The 20,975-nt window shown below is 37.3% G+C and overlaps 1 protein-coding gene across 11 annotated transcripts in view; it reads left to right on the forward strand.

The window, feature by feature from the left end:
* tou (toutatis) overlaps positions 1–20,975 on the forward strand; it is a 1,002,029-nt gene that overhangs the window by 437,545 nt on the left and 543,509 nt on the right. For all 11 annotated transcript variants that reach the window (XM_067147191.2, XM_067147194.2, XM_067147190.2 and 8 more), the window contains 3 exons: positions 6,620–6,847; positions 10,035–10,193; positions 13,489–13,768. In XM_067147191.2, the coding sequence (XP_067003292.2) occupies positions 6,620–6,847; positions 10,035–10,193; positions 13,489–13,768 (667 nt within the window). The remainder of the gene's footprint in view (positions 1–6,619; positions 6,848–10,034; positions 10,194–13,488; positions 13,769–20,975) is intronic.

A 20,975-nucleotide genomic window follows, 5' to 3' on the forward strand; every position in this document is an offset into this window, starting at 1 on the left:
CTTTTGAAGTTTCTTGCCAATTCTTTGTGTATTTTCTTTTCATAATTGTGAGTTCTTCGTATAATTGTTGATAAAAATATTGGCCAGAATTATTACACACTTCTTTTATAATTTTTTGTCAAAGAAACACCACATTTGCACACATCACTTGAATTATTATCGCTACTTTCAAAGGCCAATACAAGGGCTATTTTTCTAGAAATTCACTGCCCCCCCCCCCCAAATGTATCTCTCACTTCAAAACTATTCTCTTCATTACTACTAAGATAAGCACTGAGCAAATAAAGCACTTCGGTTCTGGAACAAAATTGTGGCTCGTGGAATTATTCAACAAATGCCTAGCATCACACAACATCCCAAAGATTTGGCGGAAGGCTCGGGTAATTGCAATCCTAAAACCAGGCAAAAACCCTGAAGATCCAAAAGTTATATACCGATATCTCTTCAATGCCACTGGTATAAAATCATGGAACGAATGATTTTGAATCGCCTTACTGAAGTAATTGACTCACTTCTTATCCCACAGCAGTCAGGATTTAGACCTGGAAGAAATTGCACCTCCCAGATTTTGCATCTAACTCAGCACATTGAAGATGGCTTTGGGTTTAAAAAAAAGTCACAGGCGTAGCATTTGTTGATCTCACAGCAGCGTATAACACGGTAAACCATAGACTCCTGTTAAAAAATTTCACAATCTTACTAAAGATCTTGAGTTAACACGACTGGTAACTGCACTTCTGCATAACCGCCGATTCTTTGTTGAATTTCAGGGTCGGCGAAGTCGTTGGCGAACTCAAAAGAACGGCTTGCCTCAAGGAAGTGTACCGGCGCCTTTGTTATTTAATATATACACAAATGATCAGCCACAGCCTCAAGACACCAAGAGTTTCATCTGTCAAACACGAAATAATTAACCAACAGGTATTTTTAAACTACACGTGAAAGAAACTAGCGACACAACTACTTCAATCAATCAATCAATCAATCAATCAATCAATCAATCAATCAATCAATCAATCAGTCAGTCAATCAATCAATCAATCAATCAATCAATCAATCAATCAATCAATACTGATCTGCATTTAGGGCAGTCACCCAGGTGGCAGATTCCATAGTTGCTGTTTTCCTAGCCTTTTCTTAAATGATTTTTTGAAAGAAATTGGAAATTTATTGAACATCTCCCTTGGTAAGTTATTCCAATCCCTAACTCCCCTTCCTATAAATGAATATTTGCCCCAGTTTGTCCTCTTGAATTCCAACGTTATCTTCATATTGTGATCTTTCCTACTTTTAAAGACGCCACTCAAACTTATTCGTCTACTAATGTCATTCCACGCCATCTCTCCACTGACAGCTCGGAACATACCACTTAGTTGAGCAGCTCATCTACTCTGTCCCAATCTTCCCAGCCCAAACTTTGCAACATTTTTGTAACGCTACTCTTTTGTCGGAAATCACCCAGAACAAATCGAGCTGCTTTTTTTTGGATTTTTTTCCAGTTCTTGAATCAAGTAATCCTGGTGAGGGTCCCATACACTGGAACCATACTCTAGTTGGGGTCTTACTAGAGACTTATAAGCCCTCTCCTTTACATCCTTACTACAATCCCTAAACACCCTCATAACCATGTGGAGAGATCTGTATCCTTAATTTACAATCCCATGTATGTGATAACCCCAATGAAGATCTTTCCTTATATTAACAACCAGATACTTACAATGATCCCCAAAAGGAACTTCCACCCCATCAATGCAGTAATTAAAACTCAGAGACTTTTCATATTTGTGAAACTCGCAACCTGATTTTTAACCCCGTTTATCATCATACCATTGTCTACTGTCCATCTCACAACATTATCGAGGTCATTTTGCAGTTTATCACAATCTTGTAATTTATTTATTACTCTATAGAGAATAACATCATCCGCAAAAAACCCTTACCTCTGATTCCACTCCTTTACTCAAATCATTTATATAAGAAAACATAAAGGTCCAATAACACTGCCTTGAGGAATTCCCCTCGTAATTATTACAGGGTCAGATAAAGCTTCGCGTACTCTAATTCCCTGAGATCTATTTTCTAGAATATAGCAACCCATTCAGTCACTCTTTTGTCTAGTCCAGTTGCACTCATTTTTGCCAGTAGTCTCCCATGATCCACCCTATCAAATGCTTTAGACAGGTCAGTTGCGATACAGTCCATTTGACTTCCAGAATCCAAGATATCTGCTATATCTTGCTGGAATCCTACAAGTTGAGCTTCAGTGGAATAAACTTTCCTAAGAACCGAATTGCCTTCTATCGAACCAGTTTATTTCGCAAACATGTCTAATGTAATCAGAAAGAATTCCTTCCCAAAGCTTACATGCAATGCATGTCAAACTTACTGGCTTGTAATTTTCAGCTTTATGTCTATCACCGTTTCCTTTATATACAGAGGCTACTGTAGCAACTCTCCATCCATTTGGTGTAGTTCCTTTAACCAAACAATAATCAAATAAGTAGTTCAGATATGGTACTATATCCCAGCCCATTGTCTTTAGTATATCCCCAGAAATCATATCAATTCTAGCTGCTTTTCTAGTTTTCAACTTTTGTATCTTATTGTTATCATTGTTATCATATGTAAATTTTAATACTTCTTTAGCATTAGTCACCTCCTCTATCTGGACATTTTCCTTGTAACCGACAATCTTTACATACTGCTGACTGAATACTTCTGGCTTTTGAAGATCCTTGCATACACACCCCCTTTGTTCATTAATTCTCACTTTATCGGACCCCGTAGAGAAACAGGGCAAAGGTAGGAGACACACAATCTTCCCGAAGTTAGTTTAAGGTCTTTCTGTCGTCACCCTGTTTCTTTTAAGGATGAGTGACTTCAGACAACTTAATCTAAAATATAGCCAATCTGCCTTAGGCAAGCCCTAAAAGCTACGATAACAATACTCTATCCCTTTACTCCTGTGACTTTTACGCATTAATTTATTAAAAATATGAAACTGAATTAAAATTAAACAGTATATTAAAATATTCATGTAATAAAATGTTCAATCGTCAGACTCTGTACTCACACTTAGTACTTACCTGATTACTTACACATACAATAGTTGAAGGGCGCCAGCTACAAATAGATGTAGCGATAATAGAATGAGAGTGTTGAATATCTCTAGGGTGTGAGGTAATAAGCTTACTTTGACAGCATAACATATAGGTTCTGGGAAAAGGAGATCGGCGTTCGGTTTCCCGATTAAAATTTGAGGTAATCTGAGCTACTATAGAAATGTAACAATTACATTTGATACTAAACAAAATATATATTCTTTAAAAATTGACTTTAACGAGTGAGATTTACTGCGATAATACAAAAGATAATATGAAACTCTTACATTATAACTGAAGGAAACTCTAAGCATGAAATTTGAAATCCTCTTGACCGGACATTTAAAAGTTGTGCAAGAAATGTATCCCTCATTGGTTCACTTTACAGTACCTTAAACAGTTTGGGTGTTATTACGACGTATTCCTTTGAATTGTATCAGCTATAGGTACCTCAAGCCTAATTTAGTTTCACAGACGAGATATAGTATGGCTTGAAATTATATTTACACTTCACAATCAACTTTACAAGTAATTCACTGATAACTGTTAGTCTGCATAACGACAACTCAATATTTGGCTGTCACCGAACTGACACAAGAACTCGACCGAACAGATGCACGAAACACACTCCGAACATATAATCCATTTGGTCACTGACGATTACGTATCCATATCACTGTTCCACATTTGTCTCCTTCCAGTTGGAATCCAATTGACTTCATTGTAAGTCTCTCCATTCATCTTATTCCAACCAACTGAACTATCCAACTGACTGTCACTATAGGATACAGCCCATATACATAGCCGTTAGTTGACACATGGTATAACACCCACGTCAGAGCTCAAAATAGATATGATGTCACTCCCACTCAGCTACAAATGTTATAATTTGTGTTGAAATAGCCTCAGGCGAACTTGGAACTCCCCAAATATGATCTCATCCCTAAAAGCATACAATGGCAGAGTGATGACTCGACAGTTACTGTAACAGTATTACACCATATGTTGCAATGTCAAAATGTTTCATAAAACATATCCACATCTGATATTAGGCATTAAGTCTCACTTTACATAATTTTGATACTAATATACACACGCATATATACAGTATATATACACAATAAATGAATTACAATAAAGCAAGCGATAATTAATACATAGCAAAATCAGATTATAGAATTGAATCCAATAATAATAATTACAATAATAGTAATAATAATACAGATATGATGATGATGATGATGATGATGGTACAGATGAATGCTTGTAACGGGATTTGAACCGTTACACTCCTTCATACATTCGAAGTGATTTCTTTGTTAATTAAGGGTCCTTAAATTACATTATTATCAAAATACTCTACAAACTTATTGTTCACCGAGCTCGATAGCTGCAGTCGCTTAAGTGCGGACAATATCCAGTATTCGGGAGATAGTAGGTTCGAACCCCACTGTCGGCAGCCCTGAAAATGGTTTTCCGTGGTTTCCCATTTTCACACTAGGCAAATGCTGGGGCTGTACCTTAATTAAGGCCACGGCCGCTTCCTTCCCACTCCTGTCCCATCGTCGCCGTAAGACCTATCTGTGTCGGTGCGACGTAAAACAACTAGCAAAAAAACGTGTTATTTGACTGAGATGTGTTATTTTGATGCTATTTTTCATTTTCAAATGCAAGTCTAATAATAATAATAATAATAATAATAATAATAATAATAAGAATGACAATGATAATAATAATGATAATAATGATAATTTTTATATCATTTGTTCTATGTCCTACCAGTTACTTTCATGGTTTTCGAAGATGCCGAGGTGCTTGAATTTGGCCTTGCTGGAGTTCTTTTGAGTGTCTGTAAATCTACTGTCACAAGGCTGACATATTTGAGCCGCTTCAAATACAACCTGACCGAGCCGGGATCGAATGCACCAAGGTGGGCTCAGAAGGCCAATGCTTCACTGAGCCACTCAGCCTGGCAGATTGTAAAATAAAGATGTATTGTAGGTCATGAATGAATTAAGAATGAGTGAATAAATACACTGAGAGAGTTGGCTTTGCAGTTTGGGCCACGGGGCTGTATGTGTGCATGTAGGAAATGGTGGGTTTGAACTCCACCATTGCCAGCCCTGAAGATGGCCCTGGAGCTGTACCTTAATTAAGGCCACAGTCGCTTTCTTCCCAATCCAGCTCTTCTCTATCCCATCTTCACAGAAGATCTATCGGACAGTGTGGTGTTGAACCTCAAATGTGGGGGTGTGAGTAAAAAGTCGTGCATACTTGCTCTCAGACGTAAGTTTATGGGGAGTGATAAAAGGAAGGGAACTGTGTTGTCTCTGAGGAAAAGGTGAGGATACTAAATTTACCCACCATTCCTCCTGAGTAGTCTTACTTATAGTGCAAGTAATTTCAAAATATTAGGAATGATTAGAACACTTTAATATCTGCTTTGTACTTTACAAATGATTTAAGTTTCATTAATTACAAGTCAGCACATGGCACTTATCTAGCCTATATTTTTATCTTTTAAATTTACTTCAATTTTGGCTGTTTTATCGATCATGCAGCCACCTTCAATTTTGTATTTTTATTATTATTAATTATGAATTGATTTGATGAATTAAACTTATACATTTAACATACACACACAAACACCTGGCCCCTGAGCCAGAGAAATTAACCAGAGGAAGTTAAAATCTCCGACCCGGCCGGGAATCAAACCCGGGGCGCCCCAAACCGAAGGCCAGTATGCCGACCATTCAGTCAAGGAGCTGGATCACTTATCTACGTATATACAATGTCCAATACAGCAAAGTATCTTTTCCTTTCTTGTTTTAAATCCTTTCCATGATATATTCAAATGTAAGACACCTTCAGTATAAACTGATCACATGCTTCTAATTATTCAACTAATTTTTGATTGCCTGTTTGATAGAATCATTAGCTTATTAAGATGATAAGAGATTGTGATCATGTATAGAGTTCTCTAGGTACATACACAAGTATATGCATAATTTTTCTGTGAGTGGAGGAGTTCTTGATATACCGGTGCCTGTAGTTGGGAGAGAAATTCCTGCTTCTGTCCTTGAAAATCCAAATCTTGTAGGAGTCTGTTGATATATCCTCAGTCTTCTCTGTCAGTGGTGTACAGGAAAATGTTCTCTAAAAATGACTCTGCTAGGAAATCATGGGAGGGTTAATAAGTGAGTGACCTGACCCTGAAGTACTGTAGTTGCTGAGACTTGTTTCCTTACTTTTTACTTGAAAGTTTTTTTTCCCTTTTTCTTTCAGTTAGTAGTAGGCCTAAAATAGTGGGTTTGTTAAAAAGTAACACCATAAGTCTGTAGAATCTTGCTATGTAAACCAACATCACAACGATGTAATTTGTTTTCCTTTAAAAATGAGATTTGGTTAATGTTCTCAGAAGATGAGAATGTGAATAGAAATACTGATTCTGTGATAGTGTTCTTTGTTTATTCAGTGTAGTTAAAAAAAATTAACCTATTTCTCTTTGTTTGTTTTAGCAAGTCACTCTTTATTTGGTGGCATGCCAGGTGGTTTTGGAAACCACATGTCGAGCCATCATTTACCAGGGACATTTGCTATGATGGGTGGACGGGGAGCATCAGGTGGAGGATATGGTCCTCCACACCATCCTCCTACCACGGCCCCTACTGGCTCGTTTGGCAGTTTGGGTACCTTGAGTGTAGCAGCCAGCCAGGCTGCAAGTTTGGGCATTAATCCTGCTGCTAGTGAGTATATACATGTATATATATATATATATATATATATATATATATTTTTGCTGTGGTATTTATATCTGTATATACTTAGCTCATAGGTGGCAAATTTTGTAAATTCTTGGGAAGGGACACTATTCTCATGATCTCATGATAAGAAATATTATTAAATATATGTGGGACATAAAGTACTTACTTATTATAAGTATCTTTCATTAGGAGTTTATAAAGATACAGTATATTATGTTAATAATGCCAAAAAACTTATTGATGTGGCTAAGTCTGACAGAAGAATCAACAGCGACCAAATAGACAACAATAAATTAAAGGAATATAGATACAGAAAGTTGGAAGTCAAGAGAATTGTACGGGAAGAAAAAAGAGAAAAGTTGTAAAGAATTTACAACTAAACTGGAAGAAGACAGTAAACGGAATATGAAAATGATATATGGAATAGTAAAACGTAAAAGATCAGATAAAGAAGCAATTACAGCTCTGGAGACAGCATATGGGAATATAGTTCGCAATATGAAAGATATCACAGATACAATGGGGCAGTATTTTGACAAGCTCCTCAATGGCCCTAAAGAGATCTATGTTGAGGATGTAAGACAGAAAACAATAGAGGAAGATATCCCAATTACATGGACGGAACTAGAGCAAGCTCTCCATGGGATGAGAAGTGGTAAGTCAGCAGGAGCTGATGAAATTACAGCTGACATGATTAAAGCTGCTGGTCTGCCAGGAATACAGTGGCTGTATAGAGTTCTCAGAACAATATGGAAGGATAACGAAATACCTGAAGATTGGACAAAAGGGTTGATAGTTTCTAAGAAAGGAAGTAGAAGGTAATAATAATAATAATAATAATAATAATGTTATTTGTTTTACGTCCCACTAACTACTCTTTTACGGTTTTCGGAGACACCGAGGTGCCGGAATTTAGTCCCGCAGGAGTTCTTTTACATGCCAGTAAATCTATCAACATGAGGCTGACGTATTTGAGCACCTTCAAATAGCACCGGACTGAGCCAGGATTGAACCTGCCAAGTTGGGGTCAGAAGGCCAGCGCCTTAACCGTCTGAGCCACTCAGCCCGGCTGAAGTAGAAGGAAAAGTGAAAATTACAGAGGCATTACCCTCTTATCACACGGCCTTAAAATTATGGAGAAGATCATTGAAGCCAGAGTAAGAGATATACTAGAGCCTATCTTAAAAGAGGAACAACATGGCTTTAGGACTGGAAGAAGCACAACAGATCTGATATTTGCTTTGTGGATGTTGGCAGAGAAACACTGGGAAAGAGGAAAAGACCTAATTATTGTGTTTATGGACCCTGAAAAGGCGTATGATAATGTTCCTAGATCAACTATTTGGAAAAGTCTTAGAAAACTTGGTGTACTGGAGTACCTTATTAAGAAGATCCAAATGCTGTATACTAATTGTAAAAGCTGTGTCAGAATTGGAGATGGTCACTCTGAATGGTTCAATACAACCAAAGGAGTACAACAGGGAAGTGCCTTAACATCTCTTCTACTCATAGCAGTTATGGATACCATTTTAAAGGAACTAAAAGGAAAAGGTAATAAAGATCTTCAGGCTCTGGTGTTTGCAGACGATGTGGCAATATCGGATGAAACAGAGGAGGGAGTGCAAAATAATCTGAATGCATGGTGTAAGAAGTTTGATGATTATGGAATGAAATTGAACCCATCAAAAACAGTAGCATTGAAAATCAGCAGATATAATACAGAATGCAACATAAAAATACAGGACCACCAAGTTGAAGTGGTACACAAATTCAGTTATTTAGGAAGCGTAATGGCTAGTAATAACAGAGCTGAGATATAGAAATAACAAACAGAGTAACGAAAGGCTCTAACTTTAACAGTATCGTTAGACACCTGCTATGGGATGAGAAGGTTCCACAAAGAACAAAAATGACCCTGTACAAGTCATATTTCATTCCCATCCTTACATATTCTCTGGAAACCTGCACACTAACATCAAAGGGTTGTAGTAGGATTCAAGCCTGTGAAATTAAATTTCTTAGAACTGCCCTCCAAAAGACCCGACTTGATCATGTGAAAAATGATGAGATCCGATCTAACCTAGGTCTAAATGAATCGATAGAGGAAAGACTTAGGTCATCTAGACTTAAATGGTTTGGGCATGTTAAGCGAATGAATAGCACAAGGTTACCATGTGCTTATTTGGAAAAGAGAATAACAGGTAGAAAACCAGCTGGAAGACCAAGAAGAAGATGGATGGACCAACTGAGGGAAGATGTGGAGAGAAGAGGATGGAATTGGGAATCTGTCTTGGACAACGAAATGTTTTTGTATAGGCAACTTTGGAAGACGCTTGTTTTCAAACACCCTACCCGGCTCGCTGGAAGGGCAAACCGATGATGATGATGATGATGATGATGATGATGATGGTCATGATGGTATATTATGTTCTAGACACACTTTTTTTTGTATAGTTGAAGTTGGGAACAGACATTTATTTCCTCCAGGATATAGTAAAGGTGTTGTGGCATACTGAACTCTGGTCATTGAACTTGTTGGCAATTTGGTTTACGTTAGCGAAAGTATTTCTCTCTTGGTGAACAAGAAGCACAGCTGGATTATGGAGATGATTTTGACTTTTTACTTGTCGATTGTAGAAATATTTTTAGATGGCCATAGTAAAGAAGGGTTGTTCTGCTGTATGGATGAGCAAAGGAATTGCAAGTACTTATTTTACCAATGTAGACTGCTGAATTCATCATCAAAGGTTCAAGATAGCAACATTGTTTTTTGGAATTTTGGAAAAAAATATCATTAATATTATCCACTTGGACATTGTGAACAGCATACATGACCTGCAGCTTGTATTATTGTTAAACAAAACTGTCTTAGTGCCTTTTTGATATTGTCATCCGTCCATAACAACAATGTTCAATGATAGAACCAAGTCTATAATAAATTATCACTTGATATAACACATTCTTTACTCGTAGAGTAGCTTTAAGTATTTATCTAAACAAATGTATTTAAAATATATAGACAGTTTTTCCTCGTGATTGAGTTTCTTTGATTGGGATTATACCCCTTAGCAACAAGTTCCTTGGGGGTATGCACCCTTTTGCCCCCATGTAGGCAGTGCCTATGACTTTGCACTTTTCTCATTGTGCATTTATATGTTCCTGTGTTCAGGTGCTGCATGGTGGACAATGGCATCACATCTGGCTGCTCAGGACTACCTGGCCAGGCTTCAAGCCTCAGCTGCTGCTAGTGGAATGTCTTTTGGGGGATTGCCTGGTGCCGAGAGTCTGGTCCCAGGTTATCCAATGATGCCACATAGTCAACCTCATGGTAAGACCTGCTTCTGTGGTTAATACTTGTTTTTCTTCCCTTTCTTTCTTCAGTCAGATTAGTGCATTAATATTTTTTATTTTCTTAGTTATTTTATTGTTCAGAAACACTGTGTATAGGTTTGAATATGACAAAATATATGAAAAATAAGGAACTGTTTTCTCTAATAACTATCTGCTTTCAGGTATATTTCTGTGCACTAATAATCTGTTATCAGATATAATTCTGTAGTCATCCAACCACTAACGTTTACATGCAGTGTCATGTGTAGTAAATTTTAAATCCTTTACTGCAGAATATTTACAAAATGTTCTGTTGCTTTAATGATAAGAGATTAAAAATAAATAAGCTGGGCTGAGTGCCTCAGACGGTTGAGGCACTGGCCTTCTGGCCCCAACTTGGCAGGTTCGATCCTGGCTCAGTCCGGTGGTATTTGAAGGTGTTCAATTACATCAGCCCCGTGTTAGTAGATTTATTGGCACGTGAAAGAATTCCTGCAGGACTAAATTCCGGCACTTTGGCATCTCCGAAAACCGTAAAAGTAGTTAGTGGGACGTAAAGCCAATAATATTATTATTTAAAATAAATAATGGTGGCTTTTTTTTCTTCACTTCATTAATTTGTTTCTGAATCTTAGCACTAGTAATTGGGAGGAAAAGTTAAATGAATTCAATTTCATCAAATATATAGAAAGATAGAAGTATAAATAGGAATACGTGATAGAATAATCACACTGACAGGCCAGTGTGGGAAGAGAGAGGAGGAGTTAAGAGGAGTTCATAAGGACAAGTATGAAAATGTAAAAAGATCTCCATATCTTCATACACTGCCACCATTAGACAGATGATGAGCTCTGTCCTCATCACACCCAGTTCATCTACCATTTACATCCAGGAACAATTTGAAGTTACAATATTACTCTGGGATAATTCTCACCATCAATTTAAGAATTCCCACATTTATTGGTAATATGAACATTTATAGACATGATATGGGCTTTTGGGCTTGTGCTGTGGCAAGAATATTTAAAATGATGATCACTGTAAACCTCAAAGGTATCATTGAACTTACATGTTTTGATGTCAGTAATACAATATACAGTGAAACATGTCTGAAGTGCTCCCGTAGTTTATGTCGGTTGTGCAGTTTTCTGTTTAGTTGAAGTTCTATAAAATAGTTGCATTATTTTGATATTTGCTAGTGTGATCTTAGTGAGAACAGTCTTCACTTTCTTCACCTTCCTGAAGCATAAAGTATAATTTGAGGAGTTAAAAGTAAAGGAGTTGTCAGATAATACAAGTAGGATGGCATCTCTGAAATTTGAGGAGTACCTTCGAAATTTCTTTCCAGCTGAAACTTTTTTGTTCCACTTCCTTATCGTAGTACAACATTTTTAGTCGTCAGTGTTACACATGAATAGTCGTAATTATTTCTTGAGGAAGACCTGCAGGCAAAAATAATACAAATGGGGTATTTTTATTTAACATTTCAATTTGTGTATTTCACTGTATCTTTATATATCTATCTTGTATTCACGGTCGTCACTTTTTCATGGACCGAGTTCGATAGCTGCAGTCGCTTAAGTGCGGCCAGTATCCAGTATTCGGGAGATAGTGGGTTCGAGCCCCACTGTCAGCAGCCCTGAAGATGGTTTTCCGTGGTTTTCCATTTTCACACCACGTAAATGCTGGGGCTGTACCTTAATGAAGGCCACGGCCGCTTCCTTCCCACTCCCAGCCCTTTCCTGTCCCATCGTCGCCATAAGACATGTCTGTGTCAGTTCGACGTAAAGCCAATAGGAAAAAAAAAAAAAACTTTCTCTTGGTTTTGTGTACATTTACAAAGGAATATGATACTCAAGATAGCTTTTTTTAGGTCGCATAAACAGAGGTTTCACTGCATTTTGTTTTGTAGTTCAGATAAAAGATTTCGCTCTTTAAAGCCACGGCAGGTACCTATCGGCAGATTTTAAAAGTGAATAAAAGTCAATCTTTTATGAAACTGTTTGCTGGGGCTGTTGATTGTCTTAATCAGTTATCTGGTTTTATTACAAAGGAACAGTTTGAGATGGACTAGACTGATTGCAAAGAAACTCAGTTGCATGATCAATTAAGACATCATAAACTTAGTGGTAAGTCATTCTACCACAAAATAATATTTACTTGCATTAAAAAACAAAAAGAGTAATTTGTTGCCACAGTTTTAAATGGAATGCGATGTATCGAAGGCATCAATTGCCATGAAACTTGGAAGCATGATCAATTAAGACATCACAACATTGCAACAAGCCTACCATTGTTACATAGCATACAGCACGACAAAATTGAGTGATTCTGAACAGGAATCCAGCCATTGCCTTGTTTGTGCTCCTAAAATATTATATTAATAGCATGCTTATTTATTTATTGGTGACCAAGATTTCATAATTATAAACAATGTAGAAGGTTTTAAAACCCTAATATTTTGATATATTCATATAATTTACATGTTAGTAAAATAGATGTGTAGAGTGTGAAATTCTGTTCATGTTATCAAAATCCACGTATGGTATAGGGTTTTTAATGTAACCTCAAAGTAGAACTATCAGTATATTTCCTCAGAGCATATGCAAGGTCATTTTATGTGATCATCAACTAAATGCTCCAAACCACCCTGCTATTTTTCAGCAGTTAATCACAACATTACCATTTATTTTATTGACAAAGCAATTGATACCATTAAATTCAGGAAATTATGTTATTTGATCATTCTCTCAAGTTTAATTGAAATCAGTCTGGTGCAACTTGGATAGTTCGCTCGTGAGATATATTGTCATGCAGTTAGAATGTTGACCAGGATTTGCATTATCAAGTTAGGTTTTCAGTTATTAGGTTGTGTAGTGTGTACATACTAGGGGGATGTCAAGTACAGAGCAAAACTGGCCAGCTGGATACAGGTGGGACTTGAACCCATAATAACTGCTGGCAGTAGTGCCAGAGATGGAGCCCAGATCCTACAACAGAGCAAAAATTCAAACGGAAGAGTATTGGATGTGAAAAAACGATGGCTGTGGGTTTGGGTCCAACTGATGTCTGACTGACAATTTTTGCAGGGTTCATAAGACAAATTTGGTATGCCTTATTTATATTCTAGACATTGTAATGATGCATAATTTGATTTTTATATATATATATATATATATTAATATATAGGCCTATATATATTAATTCAGTGTTTCCTGTACTTTATTTTTGAAGAAAGGTTTTATGTTTCAAGTTAAAGTTATTATTTGTGTTTGGTTGCTGTTAATTTTCAGTGTCAAGCAATAAATCTAGTAGTAGTAATAAGATGTCTTCGAGCTCCAAGGCGCCAGTGGTAACGACAACAAGTGTGATGCCGACAACCCCGCTGTCTGCTAGCATGCCCACACCATCTGGCACAGGCCACCATCGTGACCGTGACCGTGAACGAGAAAGAGAACAACGTGATCGTGAGAGGGAAAGAGATAGAGAACAGAGGGAGCGGGAAAGAGAGAGGGCTGCTACACCTGTAGTGTCGAATGCGCCTCCAGCTCATGCTACTCAGAGCATTATAAGGTAAAGTAAAAGCAGTGTGTTATGAACATAATCTTTGTAGTATTCTGTTTTAATAATATTTTCAAGTGTCCATCGTCTATGTTAAATACTGTAGAAATCTTCTACAGTAACATCTGTCCTCAGTGGAAAGCCAAGGGACCGGAATTTTTTCCGCTCTATGCAGGATTCCAATTCATAAAGGTGGTTAAAAAAAATAAAAATCATAAGTATATACCTTCATTGGATAATTTAGCGGTAGATTTATATGATTTTGTGTGGTAGTAGATACAATTATGACACTAATCATACATTCACTAGTTCACAGTGGCATATACTGAGGGTTTTATTATTTATAAGTTTCATATTCCGTATTGATTGGATTCAATGTAATAGACAAGAAAAATGTTCCACCGATCAATACATTTATTGTGAATGAATTATTGCACTAGTACCGGTTTCGACCTATCTTGGCCATCATCAGCTAGCACACAAATTTACAGACATAGGACAAAATTACAAAGATGTTACGTAAGAGCATCCGGATGTCTAATGAAAAATGGAAGTAAAATATATTGCAGTATGTTGCGTTAAAATATCTCTGATTAAAAGTGGTGATGGTTAGAATAAACTAAAACCTATTGATTGAGCATGGACATGAGTACATAAACACATTAAAATATATATGCCACATCATAAGACACTAAAAAATGTAGCACATTAAACACATTAAAACATGGTATATTTTAAAAACGTCTATTAAAATTTGAGTTCATGTTGCGTTGCATTCATTCTTCAATCCTTTTGTAGTTCTTGTGTTGATTAAGTTGAATATCGAGAATGTTCTATGGCTGATATACTTTGTATTGGTATGTTATAAGAACTCTTGTCATTAAAATTTAAAAATTGAGTACTGTGCAATTCAACTGTTGATGTAGTCAGGTAAGATTTATATATACAGCAAGATAGGGTTTAATTTTAGAGCAGTTGGTGGTGACACTTCTCTCGTCTATGCACGTTATATGGTTGTTATTGTTGTTGCTGTGGAGGTTGTGTACCTCAAATGAGAGCGATAGAAAATTAAAGCACATTATAATGTAAGCATCTGACACATTGTTCCATTTACCAAACTTGTAAGCGATGAGAAAAAAGTCGCACGTATTTCTGAGAGCAAGGCTTTGGAGACTGATATTGCAGTCCAAGTGCTGTGTCCCTCTCTTCTCGCCACACCTCACGTGGCATGCTGCTGAATGTTAGATGGGTCCGGTGGTGATCACCACTGCTAACTAACAACCATGCGTTAGTCATCGTATACACTTTTCTCACCTCCTACTTCTGACTTAATTATATAGATAAGAGTGCTGGTATTTCACTCCTGTTTACTTCTACATCCTTGTAGAAAGACACTGCAGGCTCCTGTTATAGGAGTGATATAGTTTTTTTAATGGGTAGATCTGCTAAAATGAAATGCAATCTGTCAGGTTTAGTGTTCTCTTGTTGGTTGGAATAGAACCCGTGATCATGGGTCAGACACCATCACTGTACTCTCGAGGAAACTCATAAACCAATGAACAACAGGTACGACCGCTGGTAATGCTGTAAAATTCAAAATTTTACTTTAATAATAATAATAATAATAATAATAGTCTAATAATAATAATAGTCTAATAATAATAATAGTCTAATAATAATAATAATAATAATAAAACATCTGCATTGACTTGGTGGTGACCTAATGAGGATAGAATGAATGGTGAAGACATTGTAACGACCCAGTCCCCAAGCCTGGGGAATTAAGAGTACGAGGGGGTTGATTCTGAGAACTTCCTTTTGCTTTCAATTTCACAACAATTAGGCCACCCATCACATGCTGCAACGGGAGGTTAACTTCATGAACACTGCAATGAATTGCGAATTTATACCAGCCACAAATTAAGAATGTGTCAGTTTTAACCATATCTTCATGTGCCGTCCTGACAATGTCCAACAGCATTTCAGCATGATTTTAACAAGCACTACGGAAACATTTCATTTCATTTATTTACGTTGGTTGATGTGGAAACACAGTCTAGCAGTTCTGCGTCAGCTGATGGTTATTTACACTGGCGTCCAGTGGTTTGCATACTACTAACACCACTCAAGTAGATTTGGTGATTGATGGTCTGACTACGAATCAGCATTTACCAGTTCCCGTTTTGCAATTGAAATTGTAATGATCAGCAGTGATGGAACTAACAATTCTATGAATATTAATGCAAGAAAGAGTCTGGATGATGAGCATACTCCAGAATTTAGAGCGTAATTTATTTTTCAAATTTTACACATGGTTCATCCCAGATTTTAATGTCAATTCTGTGTTTGTACATTTGTTTTTATGTCAGTTGTGTGTTTGTACATTTTAGTTATTAGATGTATTACATTAAGGCTGAAGATGGCCAGCCTAGTTTAGTAATGTAATTCAGTAATATTGCATATTATAGTATTGAAAAAGGTGGACCATTACGACATTAATTTAATAATAATTATTGTGAACTGAATCGGGGCCATCGGACCAAAGACAAGCATTCTATCCATTTAGCCACAAACCTTTGGCTACCATCTCCCCTGATCAGGTATTGCTTATTGACAATAGCAGAGGCCAGGGCAGTAGCTTATGAAACAGCCTTGACAACAGAGCAGGCTACACCATTGGCTATTGTTTGCAGCTAAACCAACTAAACCAACTGTCGAATAACCTAAGTCTAGTGGTAGCCAACGTCTTTATCCCAGCATATGCCACTGCTAGTTGATCAGTACTGATACAAATACCTGATCTTGCATAGAACTTCTGCATGGTGCACAGTAGTACAGTACATACACTTATTTAATACACATTTAAGTTACATGGTTTATAGAAATAATAGTAGTATTGTACAGTACTGTCATTAACTTCTTCCAGTAATCCAGAATTATATGCTGGGCACAGCTATCCCTGGTAGCACGGTTCTCAATTGAAATGCGGGCATAGGAAATAATGTCGAACAATTCAACGTCATTTTTTGCTAGCGAAAAAGACTAAATGTTCCTTGCAGCTGATAGGGCATCTCTGTAGGACTTCACTTTCCATGAACAATTTTCTTCATTGTCTTCGTTCTTGTCGTCATTTGCCATTAATTTCTGTTTTCTTTTCTTGGAGGTGATGGGTGACGAACTCTTTGATGTTTCCTAATGCCACCTTGGTCTCAACTTCTAGATCAGTGGTCACGTAATCTTCTGCACAGACATTACCATAATTACACTGTTTGAGAGTTTGTTGTAGCATATTAGTATTTTACTTTGTTATGGTTCCTTCGCCGGGGTGTGAGACAAACTTGGCTTTGTGAAAGCATTGATGTACAGTATTTAGCGATACTTTTTTCACTGCCTCTGCGATCCAAATTACAGCATCGAGCACAGAGACAGACTTAGTCGGTTTGGTGGCAGAGGCTGCTGATTCCAAGTAATGATGCCATTATCAGTTTTCTGTAATTAATTTCAAAACAATTAATGATGTCATGGTCCATTGGCTGAGTTACACTAGAAGTATTCGGAGGGAATCATGTGAGCTTAATGTTAGACAGCTGGATTGCATGTACTGTAGTATTGTCAAGAAACAGAATGGCGTTCCTGTGTTGTTGCTTCATTCTCGACTTCAGTGACACCAACCATTCTTCCATGAGGTGTGACATCATCCACGTCTTATTGGATCCCCAATCGATAGGTAGACTCTTTAAATCAATGTTTTTTGAAGCATCTGGGTTTTTCTGCTCCTATAACTAATGGCTTTTCAAGTTCCCGAGAAAGAAAAACCACATAAAAAACTGTCAATCTCTCTTTGGAGAGTTTCCCTCCTCTACGTTTTTTGCTAGGTAGTGCTCAGAAAAATAGTCCAGTTTCATCACTATTAGATGTGTTCTGGAGTTCAAAGCCTTTCCTTAGAGAGCCAATTTTTGAAGTCCAATCTGCCAATATTTCCACAGCTACGCTTCCAGCCTCTCCATGGACCTCCTTCATCACTATCTGATGTTGCCTTTTAAAACATTGCAACCACCCATTGGAAGCGGTAAAATGTTCGTTTCCGAGTTTTTCTGCAACGGAAGGGGGGTGAAAAAGGAGTTGAATTACTGTACTCTTATGGGTATACTTACAGTATATCACAAAAAATGATGATGTTACAGACATGAAAATTAGTATTTGGAATCTCTTTGAAAATGAAGAAACATGCATTAAAAATTTTTCAATTTTTATTTATTTATTTATTTATTTATTTATTTATTTATTTATTTTTTTTGGAAAATCGACCTAAGGGGTGTGGGGTTGAAGATAAGTAAATAAGGAGTTGAAATATGTTTATGAGAATTCTTTATCTTAAAAAGTAAAACTGTGACAGATGTGAAAGTTGGTATTTTGAATTTCCTTTCAAAATAAAGAACACCAATTTTTGTTTTTGGAAAGTCCACTTAAGGCAGGAGAGGGGTGGCAAGAAGAAGAAGAAGAAGAAGAAGAAGAAGAAGAAGAAGAAGAAGAAGAATTCTTACGAGCATACATTTATCTAAAATCCTGGAGGTGTTACAAACGTACAGACATGAAAACTGGCATTTGGAATCTCCTTTAAAAGTAATGAAACACGTATTTTTTTGGTTTTCGGAAAATCCAGGTAAGGGACTGAAAAGAATTGGAAAAGCGGGTGAATTTTTAAAATGAATACTGGTATATCTACATTACATGCCAAAAACTTAACATGTTAGAGACAAGAAACTTGGTATTTGGAAAGTCCTTTAAAAATACAGGAACCTGTACGTTTTTGTTTTCAGAGACAACAGTTAACAGGGGTTGAAAAGAAGTGAAAAGTAGATGAATTATTTTTTATGCGGATACTTATATCTTAAAAACTGGAGATGTCACAGACGTGATAATTGGTATTTGGAATCTCCCCTAAAAATAAAGAAACATGTATTTCACTTGAAGACATTTCTGCAGACTACAAAATACTCTATCAGGTACTCGATTCAACGTAAGAGATTGTCCACTTATTTATCACACTTGTCCATCCCACTTCTGACACCAGTTGTTACGTGTTGGTGGGGTAAATAAATTAGTACAGAACCTGGTAGCATCGTATTTCTAAGATTTATTAGCTGAGTATTAAACTACACAGTGCTACACACAACTTCCGTTCATAACGCACACTTACACAGTTCGCGCGGGTCCCACGTTGCACGACTACATGTTCTCTCCTTCGCCGTCAGTCCACACTGTAGCACGCTAGTCCGACAATCACGGCAGTTCACACACTTCACAGCACTGTCAGTCGCTCATGACTGAACGACACCAACTGCTACCCAGGCAAGTCACTCCTTGCTTATATATCTGCGCTGGTCCTTCCAGAACAGTCCGGATGCTGGATGTGACCAGAAACCTCACGAGATGGAAGACTCCAGATTAATTGTCTGGTAATTTCCATAGTCCCATGCCTCGCTACCATGGACAGAAGCGAGAGGGGTCCTGTCAAGCACTTAAGTCTTGCTGCTCGTGATTGGCGCGTTTGAAGCGTAAGGGGGTGGGCCGTTACGGTGACGTCCCCACTCATAACAAGTTGGCATGGTGGATGCCATAACCATTACAGTATTCATAAACCTAGATTTCCTTTCTCCAAAGGTTTCTTTGATTTTCCTGTATGCAGCATCTACCTTTCCTAGGACTATACAACCTTCAACATCCGTGCACTTCTCCTGTAGCCATCCTTCCTTAGCTATCTTGCACTTTCTATCCACTTCGTTCTTTAATCGCCTGTATTCTTTTCTGTTCTCTTCATTTCTTGCATTCTTGTATTTTTGCCGTACATCAATCAGGTGTAGTATCTCCTGAGTTATCCACTGATTCTTAGTTGATCTTTTCTTCCTTCCTAACATTTTTTTCAGCAGCCCTACTGGCCTCGTTTTTCATGACTATCCATTCTTCCTCTATTGTGTTTTCTTCAGCCTTTTCATTTAGTCCTTGTGGAACATGTTCCTTGAAACAATCCCTCACACACATTTCGTTCAACTTCTCTTGATCCCATCTGCTTGCATTCCTTCCTTTCTTCAATTTCTTCAACTTCAGATGACATTTCAGAGTCCACGTCTGCTCCTGGGAAAGTTTTGCAATCCAACACCTGGTTTCTGAATTTCTGCCTAATCATAATGAAGTCTATTTGATACCTTCCAGTGTCCCCAGGTCTCATCCATGTATACAGCTGTTGCTTGTGGTATTAGCGAGGACTAAATTATAATTAGTGCAGAAGTCAACCAGCCAACTTTCTCTTTCATTCCTTTGTCCCAATTTTCCTACTTTATTACCTTCTCTTCCTTGGCCTACCACTGCATTCCAGTCTCCCATCACAATTAGATTCTCGTCACCTTTTACGTATTATATTCAATTTTCTATCTCTTCATATATTCTGTGGATTTCATCATCTGCTGAACTAGTAGGCATATAGACCTGCACTATTGTGGTGAGCATTGGTTTGGTGTCTATCTTGATAACAACAGTCATAATCTGGCAAAAAAGTGCAATTTATATACAAAATATGTAGGACAATAAATTTCTTTTTTTGCTATAGGCTTTACGTCGCACCGACACAGATAGGTCTTATGGCGCCGATGGGATAGGAAAGGCCTAGGAGTTGGAAGGAAGCGGCCGTGGCCTTAATTAAGGTACAGCCCCAGCATTTGCCTGGTGTGAAAATGGGAAACCACAGAAAACCATTTTCAGGGCTGCCGATAGTGGGATTCGAACCTACTATCTCCCGGATGCAAGCTCACAGCCGCGCGCCTCTATGCGCACGGCCAACTCGCCCGGTGGACAATAAATTAGAACCATGTGACAAATATATATTAGATCATGCAATCAACTAGATATATAAACATCTGCACTAGCTATCTCTTAAATGAAATTTAAAAAACAGCAATCCTTTATATTTAGGATAAAACCATTAACAGATATAAAAATTAGGACATGTTTCACTCATACTTTGTGAGCATCATCAGCCAGAATAACCTAATTCAAGGTAGGTCAGGGCCCTGATCCCCGTACATATAACGTAAAAACGTCTAATAATACGATAAAATTAATTACAACAATTTAAAAATGATCAGTAAGAATATAATACGTCTATTAAAACATTTAGTGACCATTAAAATAGCTTGAAGTGTAGGTGAATGATAAGAAATGT

Source organism: Anabrus simplex, chromosome 5, assembly GCF_040414725.1.
Source record: "Anabrus simplex isolate iqAnaSimp1 chromosome 5, ASM4041472v1, whole genome shotgun sequence".
Taxonomy (NCBI): domain Eukaryota; kingdom Metazoa; phylum Arthropoda; class Insecta; order Orthoptera; family Tettigoniidae; genus Anabrus; species Anabrus simplex.